The sequence below is a fragment of the Alligator mississippiensis genome, chromosome 4 (assembly GCF_030867095.1).
Source record: "Alligator mississippiensis isolate rAllMis1 chromosome 4, rAllMis1, whole genome shotgun sequence".
Lineage (NCBI taxonomy): Eukaryota > Metazoa > Chordata > Crocodylia > Alligatoridae > Alligator > Alligator mississippiensis.
The window spans coordinates 90,893,943-90,902,879 of record NC_081827.1 but is presented as its reverse complement, the minus strand read 5'-3'; the positions used below and the strand labels follow the sequence as shown (position 1 = coordinate 90,902,879).

Here is an 8,937-nt window from a genome sequence, read left to right as displayed (position 1 = left end):
TGTCCCTAGGTTATCAACCAATGGGACGGCGGATCTTACTTTGGCCAATCAGAGGGTACAAACGCCACAAGGACAATCCAATAGAGGGACACATCCTAGAGTCCTCTAATTTGCATAAGCACCCTATAAATAAAGGGCACCGCGGCCATTTTAGCTATACTGTGGGTATTGATCTGTGCGAGGTAAGTTGCCAAAATGCCGGAGCCCGCGAAGTCCGCTCCCGCCCCCAAGAAGGGCTCTAAGAAAGCGGTCACCAAGACGCAGAAGAAGGGCGACAAGAAGCGCAAGAAGAGCAGGAAGGAGAGCTACTCCATCTACGTGTACAAGGTGCTGAAGCAGGTGCACCCGGACACCGGCATCTCGTCCAAAGCCATGGGCATCATGAACTCCTTCGTCAACGACATCTTCGAGCGCATCGCCGGGGAGGCGTCCCGCCTGGCGCACTACAACAAGCGCTCGACCATCACGTCCCGGGAGATCCAGACCGCCGTGCGCCTGCTGCTGCCCGGGGAGCTGGCCAAGCACGCCGTGTCCGAGGGCACCAAGGCTGTCACCAAGTACACCAGCTCCAAGTAAAATATCCTAGTGTTAATATTCTAAACTCAACGGCTCTTTTAAGAGCCACCCACATTCACGACAGAAGAGTTGTATCACTGTCACATATTAATAGAGTCCTTAAATAGAAATACTTTGGGGGTGGGGGGTATGTGTAAGAGACGTGATTGGTTATGCTCACCTAAAATCCTTTCACCTTTCCGCTGCTCATTCCAAGGTTAAAAGCCACCGGAATAAAAGCTTTGTTTTTCTCAAAGTCCATGGTTAAGTATCGATAATAGGACGGGGGAACAGGGTACAAAAATAAGCGGAGGGGAGGGGAGATAAGGTGATGGGGTTTACGGGATGGGGTTCAAAGACCATCCAGAGACTTGCCAGAAAGAGATGTTTGACAACAAATGAAGTGGGAGCCAGTGGTGGATAAAATCCCACACAAGGGAGGCGGGCTTTTCAAAGCCTTGGAGCTGCCCAATGCGCTCTCCCTTTTCACTCTAACCGCTCGGAAAGGACCCCAGGCAACCGAAGAGGAAACAGAGGGCAGCTGCTGCAGAAGCCTAGTAGTCCTTTGTTGTGGGCAAGGGTTGGCTTCCGAGTTTCCCTGAATAGCGGCCTTACTGCTAAGAAATGCTCGATTATTACTGGGCCACTATGCCCCTGCGGGAGCTATATATTAATGGCCAGTTCCCATACGTTTCCCAGCCCCGGTACGTGAAAGCCCCTGAAGATTAGCGACTAAATGGCTCTCTTTAGAGTTTTGCAAAGCAATCGAACCACGCGGGGAGAGAGGGGGAGGACTGAAGACACCCCGATCTTGTAAAGAAAGTGACTGCAGCCCACCGAGCACAGTCGGGGTAGGGCAGCGGATGAAGAGTGATAATAAGCCAGTCTCTTGAGAAATACGGCACTTTAGCGATCTCTACTGGCCTATTTTTTTTCTTTTTTCATTAAATGCATTCCTTTAAATTCCCCAATTTAAAAGGGAAATAAAACAAAACGGTTTCAACAACCGGCACAAGCAACTTCTCCATACACTTTGCCCATTAAGTTAAGTGTACTGAACTAGAAAGCGGGCTCCAGTATTGCAGAGCTGCACCAGGTCGCCGACTGGACTCTTACCTCTTCTCCTATTGCAAGCTACTTCAGCCCACTTGCTCTGATGGGCAATCAACGGTCTGTGAAAGGAGGGATTCAGCTCTTTCTGGAAAATGTGGGTGGCTCTTAAAAGAGCCGTTGGGTGTATAGGTGCAAGCATCTTCAAATCAGCTTACTTCTTGGGCGCCGCCTTCTTGGCCTTGGCTGCCTTGGGCTTGCTGGGCTTGGGCTTGGCGGCCTTGGGCTTCACCGCCTTGGCCTTGGCCGGGCTCTTGGCGGCCCGCTTGGGCTTGGCCGCCTTGGCCTTCCTGGGGCTCTTGGCCGCGCTCTTCTTGGCCGCCGCGGCCGCCGGCTTCTTGGCTTTCTTGGGGCTCTTCTTCACGGCCGCCGCCTTCTTGGCCTTCTTGGCCGCGCTGGCCGGCTTCTTGGCCGCCGCCTTCTTGGGCTTGGCCGCCGCCACCGCCGCCTTCTTCTTGGGCGCCTTCTCCTTGACCTCGCCCGGCTTCTTGCCCAGCTTGAAGGAGCCCGAGGCGCCGGTGCCCTTGGTCTGCACCAGGGTGCCCTTGTTCACCAGGCTCCGGAGCCCCAGCTTGATGCGGCTGTTGTTCTTCTCCACATCGTAGCCGCCGGCTGCCAGCGCCTTCTTCAGGGCGGCCAGGGACAGCCCCTTGCGCTCCTTGGAGGCGGACACGGCCTGGGTGATCAGCTCGGCCACGCTGGGCCCCGCGGGCTTGCGGGCTTTGGAGCCGCCCACCGCCTTTCTCGCCTTCTTCGCGGGGGCCTTCGCTCCGGCTGCGGCGCCAGGAGACGCGGCGACGGGCGCACTTTCCGACATGGTAGCGGGAGTCCAAAAACCAGAAAAAAAAAATACGAGTGCAACAGTAAGTGTGACGCGACCTTTATAGAGAAGAGCTGCTCTGTGATTGGCGCGTTACAGAGCCCGCCCACCTGCAAGCCAGGAAGGTCTCTTTCTTCCCTTCTGTTTGTGTTTCTTCGGAAGGGAAAAAAGTGTAATTTTTGCCCAGCGCCTGCCTCCATCTCACCCGATTCTCCTCCGAGTCCAGAGCAAAGCTTGCCTGTTCATCCAGGAGAAGCTTCCCCATGTAGAGACCCGCCGTGAGTACAAGAAAGAGGCAATAAAAGCCGGGGGCTGTGGCCGGAGAGAGCTCGGGAGAAGGAAACTTTTCTTTTTCCTCCTAAATTAAAACCATGTCGTCCCCAATCGAAGGGCAAATAATGTGGCACTTTATTCTTTAGAGGGTTTTCTTCATCTCGGGGGAGAAAGCCAGGCACTGGAGTCGATGTTTTTCTCCTAAAATAATTTCATATAGAAGCAAGTAACACAATCCAGTCCCTCAACTCATTCTTTCATATGTCTTAAGAATTGGCTCTCTTAGCCAAATGTTTTACTTCTGAAAAGCACTACATTTTGTTGAAAAATGCATCGTGCAGCATTACAAAGAGGTCATGAGAAGCTCATAGAGGAGTATGTATGCTCCTGAAATGGAGGTTGAAATAGTAGGTAGCCTCACTACACTTTTCCAGGTGCTGTAGAAAAAAAAAAGTTCGGTTTTATCCTGTTATTTTTTGCAGGTAACTGAAAATTTGCAGTAAGAACAGCATACTTTTGTTCTTTAAATGCAATAGTGAAGCTGCTGTAATGTTTGGGTCTCAAAGGAAACAGATGTGATTTGATACCCGTACATGATATTAAGTGAGAAATTGCCTTTAAGTAAAAAGCATGTGAAATAGAGAGCATATATTAAACATTATGAAACAGCAAATAATATTCTTTTCTTTCTCCATCAAAAATATTATACTGACTTTGGTTCCATGAACTGGGTAATTGACAAGAAATATTATTTAGTCTTTTAAGTATGGTATCTTCACTATGCATTGAATGCTTCATGCAACATATACCACTTTTTCTGAATTAAAAAAGGAGCCCTTTAGAAACCTTTAATATATTCTGCAGCAGAAATACAACATAAAACAGGGAAAGAACCTGAGCATCTTAACTAGTGTTTCCCAAATTGTACAGTGAACTACCTGTCATTTAAAACAAGGTATATAGTCCCCAGCTGTCCAAATAAATGTACAAGGTCTTCATAACATTTTCAAATAAAATGTTGGTGCCTAAAGTGCAATATAGTGGCCAAGACACTTTGAGGATGGACAGTGGAATGTGAGCCCTAAAAAATTTTGGAAACAATATTCTAAACCAATGTTTAAAAAAAAAAAGGAAGGAAGGAAGAAAAAATGGTTTGTTAGGAAGAGGTGGTTAGCACCAACTACAAAATCATGAAATGTGTGAACACATGAATACACACAAAAAAGCAAGGAAACAAAATATATTTTTGTTATGTAACAGTAACTAGATGTTGCTTTTGATGATCTTGGGTTTAAATGGGATATTTAGGCCATAAGTAACACATGTAAAGAACCATGGAGTAACCTGCTTTGTTAATGGAATAAAAAGACCTAGCCTTATATTTGACCGGTATGTTACTAGGAAATTTTTATTATTTAGTATCTCTTTTGATTAATTTGGAAAAGTAGGTTTCCTACCTCTCATACATACACATAAGAGTGGATAGCTCAAGTAGTTAGGACCATGGGAAAATAGAGCTAGAATAGACCTCTGGGCCATGTCCACATGAATTTGGACATTTGTTTCCCTGGGGGCAAGAAGCAGTGACATACCTTGTACCCGTGCTACTTGTCCCTGGGGACTGCCCATGCCATGCGCCCTCTGGCAAGCAGCATTACCCCAGGTGGGGTAGGGGAGGCTGGTCCCAGCAGCCTTACCTGGGATCCTGGGGGCTGGGGAAGCTGCAGCTATGGTGCTCCTGCAGCTAGGAGCCCAGCCAGCAGCTGAAGCATGGGGCAGGCTGGCCAGGCTCTGGTTGTGGGTGGTGTGCTCTGCCACCACATGTGCTGCCCCACTTTTTTCAGAGGTCAACCCCCTATCCTCGCGATGCAAGGTAGCAGTGTGGGGGATGTCTGAAATCCACCAAATCTCCACAACATCTTCTTTTCTCTAGGCTGAACACTCCCATTACTGTCAGCCTTTCCTCATATGGCTTGCTCTTCAGGCCTGAGGCCAATGCCTCTGAAATTACTTCAATCAGTTTCTTCAGTATGCTAGGGTACATCCCATCTGCCCCTGTTGACTAGAAATAATACTAGTCCCTCCCCTCCACCCCCATCTCCAAGATCCATGCAGAGAAAGGCATACATCTTTTTTAGTACAGGTCTCGCATTGTTTATATTACAAAAACAAAACAACAGCAAAAAACCCTCTGTGCCATAAAAAAGGGGACTTTTTTCAACAAATGAAAGAGTAAATGTAAGCTTCAGACATACCTCCCCCTTTTTTAATTTGCATGTGACACTGCTTTCATTCTATTTCAGGTGAATGTAATGAAGAGAATGAGACAAAAAGAGAGCGAGAAAGAGAGAGCAGTGGAGTGGGATAAATCTGAGCTTCGTAATGGGTGATCGAATTGATGGTCACCTTGAAAACAGCTTATTGGGTTTCCTCTGGATGCGGCATAAGGGACCAATTATAAAACTGAAATAGAATAAGGGACATGTGCCAGGATGTGAGATGTGGGTTAGCAGAACAATGACTGTTTAGAGCAGGGACTAAAACCAAGGTGGACTCTGTGAGCTAACTGGAGGCCTGCAGCAAACTGGGGGAGAGGGGAACTCTTAAATCTGGAAGGGATTCCTGGTAGTTCTCCTTGGATCAACTGTAGATGCAAACCTGGGGATACCATTGCTAGGTCTTTAAAGAAAGAAGTCCCAAAAAGAAAAGGCGAGCCCTTCTCCCCTGATTTTGACATATCTAGGTAAGGTGAGACTGCTTTGGGATCAGGGACCTGTTCTCACAGAAGGACCTGGGTTATGAGGGCCCATGCACAGGACTGTCTTCTGGAAGTGCCATAGGGCAAATGTAGGTAGCACTCTCAGGGTTGAAGCAGCTAGTTAAATAAGTATGGTGAGTCTGATCTAGGGGCATGGCTTACAAACAATTGAAATGTACATGTCTCTGGAGCAGGGATGAGCTGGCTGGTTAATCAGTACTAGTGGTCCAGGGAATGTAAAAGTCTGTATAATCAAAATAAAACTACTGCCCCAAGAAGAAATAGCTATAACCTGGCTCTGAACACCATTAGAATGGGAAGTAAGAGAAGCTCATAAAGTATTAGAAGAGCAATTTTTTCTAATATTTTTTTCTGGTGAACAAGAAAACAAGAAAATGAAATGAGATTTAAGGTGGAGGTTGGTAAATGAGTTGTCAAATTTATGGCCAAAAAGAATTCTTCCACCTAGGTTAGATTGGCACAGAATGTATGGTATATACTTTCTTCTGTGGCATGGGGAGTGGTTTCTTTCCTCTGATCATCTGAGCAATATATTAACTATATGCATAATTGTTATAGGGTATTCCTGGACTTTTGGGTATTTTTTTCTTGCAACAGGATTGATGATTCAAAAGTGGTGATTTAGGGGATTCCTTTGTTTAACTGTAACTGGTGAATGCCAGGGACTGGTTTTAATGGCCCAGGAGGCCCTTCAAAATGATACTTCTAAATTTATAAACGTGTGACATGGAAGCCTATGTTAACAGCGGAATAGATTCAATAACCCAGGAGCACCGTCTCTGTCCTGGGTCATATGTTCCTTTCAAAGACAGAGAATGTATTTTGATTGAAACTATGCACCTTGAAGGAGAATATCCATCAGAGGGCAGTAAACGATCAAAAGAAAGAGTGGGATCATTCTTCAGAACTTCTGGAAACCCATTTCAGTCATTTTTATCTGTTCTTTCAAAAATTAATTTATTATTAATTTGTGCTATTATATACTTTATAATGTCTACCCCATTACATCCTTGAAGTTTTGCACTTTAATTTCTTTCCTTTCTCTTCCCTTAGCCTTTAATACAGTAAGTATTAATTTCAAAATATAAAATGAGTGTTTTTGCCCAGTATTTAAAATATTGTGTCCTGCTCTCTGGAACAACATCTTTTTGTTTGCTTGTTTTTAATCCCCCTGATAGTTTTAATTTGTAGTTAATCTGATCAAAACCCATACTATTCTAGATATGTTATAAAAGGTGATGTAATAGTTGATACACACACACACAGACACACAGATAAGATAGTTTAAAGAATGGAGAAAAGTCTATAGTTTTTAATTCTATAAGAGGGCTTTGATTTACTTCAACTTACTTTGTTCAGTTTCATTTACTGGCAATCACACTAACCGTCATTATATAAACTATGGCAAATACTAGCAAGAGCAGGGAGGAGAAATACATGTTGGTGATGTGTTAGAAAATCTGATTAGTTGGATTTTGCCACCAACTAATTAATTAAAACTTGGAGGTGACCTTTTGAAACCAATGAGTCATGTACCTGAATCAGCACTTTTGGAAAACTCTCAGAAAGAGGAAAAAATAGGACATGATCATGAAAATTGTAGCCTGAAATTTGTTCTATATATTGGCCATTATCTAAGGCATCCCTTATAGTAGGAAAAAAAGGCATCTCATAGACGAAAAATAGCATTCTTTGTGAGCCAAGGGCAGTATTTAGCCCTGTTGATCTGAAGTCAGGCAGAAGGCAGGATAGAGGTACACTAAATAAAGGAGACATGCATACGCATTCATGAGCCCAGCTCACTTTATTAGATGTTGTGAAAGGACATGCACAGAACAGTATTAAAAAATACAAGTAGTTCCTCTCGTCAAAAACAACTAGCCCGAGAATTGGACAAGGTGTCTCATATCTGTAAATAATACCCCCGTGCCCCAACGCGCGCGCGCGAGCGCGCCCACACACACGCACGCGCGCGCCGCGGGAAACAAGACAAAGGTATCAAGCCCGAGAGCCCGCCTCTTTCAGGAACCTTGAACGACGCGTGACTAGGTCATCACAGGAAGAAAGGCCATGGAAAAAAAAATACAATGGAGCCAAACCCCACCCCATTTAGGCAGGCAGTTCTCAATCAGGTCGGAACTTGGCCTATATACAAGCAACCGGGAGTTCACTTAGTTATTTAGCAGTTCCGCTTACTCATTATGTCGGGTCGTGGCAAAGGAGGCAAGGGGCTGGGGAAAGGCGGCGCCAAGCGCCACAGGAAGGTGCTGCGAGACAACATCCAGGGTATCACCAAGCCGGCCATCCGACGCCTGGCTCGGCGCGGCGGCGTGAAGCGCATCTCCGGCCTCATCTACGAGGAGACCCGCGGGGTGCTCAAGGTCTTCTTGGAGAACGTGATCCGCGACGCCGTCACCTACACGGAGCACGCCAAGCGCAAGACCGTCACCGCCATGGACGTGGTTTATGCGCTCAAGCGCCAGGGCCGCACTCTCTACGGTTTCGGCGGCTGAGCTGTTTCTTCCCATAGCACCGCCCTTTAGTAACCCAAAGGCTCTTTTAAGAGCCACCCACCTTGCCGTGAAAAGAGCTGTTACTCTGGTTGCAAGTGCAGTTTTGCCAGTCTTGACCAGCTGGTTGCGCTTTCCTCTTTCAGGGAATCGGTTATTATTCTGCAACAGCAAGCAGTAGATGGTTGTACTTGCCAGGATGCGGCTCTCCCTCCCCTGGCTGTAGGTTGTCTGGGCGCCTCCTTATTGTCTGACACTGAAACAAAAGAGCCGCTTCCTCTTCCAGAGAAGCTAGTTCCTGAGCGGGGTCGGGCACCGCTGCGTTACCTGAAGAAGTCGAGCCAAAGCGGGGGAAAACTTTCTCGGAGCTCCGAGCCGCCCGGCGCCTCCTGTCCTCCCGTGCGTGCCAAGGGACAAGCGCGGGGACGAGACCGGGGGAGGAGAAAGGGCCGGGACTGGCTGGAGTCACGGATCGGGTTTCATTTTCTCGTAGGGACGGGAGGAAATGCAAGCGGGGCGGGGAGAAAGCTAGCCCAAGGCTGGAGGGGCAGGAGGGGGCTGCCCACCCGAAATGGGGAAGGAAAAGGTGCCTAAATCCGGTGGCTGCCTCTGAGAAGCCCGTGCCTTGCAGGGACCTGTGCGTGGCTAGGGCGGGCGAGCAGGGGCTGGAACTTGGTTCCTCCCTCAGTCCCTTCGCCCCTTGGAAAGTGCAAATCTCTCCCTCTCTCTCTCCCTCACACACTTTCACCGCCCCCCCCCCCCCCCATATCGATATGTATATATGTATAATATAGACAGACAAGGTTCCTTGGGTGAATTTGATATCGTTTATTAGACCAACCCAAATGGTTGGAGAATAGTTATTAAGCAAGCTTTCGGGTTCAAAAACC

The 8,937-nt window shown here is 47.1% G+C and overlaps 3 protein-coding genes across 3 annotated transcripts; 2 read left to right on the top strand and 1 right to left on the bottom strand.

Moving 5' to 3' along the window:
- Positions 1–131: 131 nt before the first annotated feature.
- Positions 132–811, top strand: LOC102563028 (histone H2B 1/2/3/4/6). The gene has a single exon (XM_006268040.4). The coding sequence runs from the start codon at positions 196–198 to the stop codon at positions 574–576; it is 381 nt and encodes a 126-aa protein (XP_006268102.1). The 5' UTR covers positions 132–195; the 3' UTR covers positions 577–811.
- A 955-nt stretch (positions 812–1,766) lies between these two features.
- On the bottom strand, positions 1,767–2,501 carry LOC102562799 (histone H1). The gene has a single exon (XM_006268039.4). It carries the CDS (start codon positions 2,480–2,482, stop codon positions 1,820–1,822), a length of 663 nt encoding a protein of 220 aa, XP_006268101.3. The 5' UTR covers positions 2,483–2,501; the 3' UTR covers positions 1,767–1,819.
- A 5,005-nt stretch (positions 2,502–7,506) lies between these two features.
- LOC102562569 (histone H4) lies at positions 7,507–8,605 on the top strand. Its single transcript, XM_019480870.2, has one exon. The coding sequence runs from the start codon at positions 7,739–7,741 to the stop codon at positions 8,048–8,050; it is 312 nt and encodes a 103-aa protein (XP_019336415.1). The 5' UTR covers positions 7,507–7,738; the 3' UTR covers positions 8,051–8,605.
- Positions 8,606–8,937: the final 332 nt, after the last annotated feature.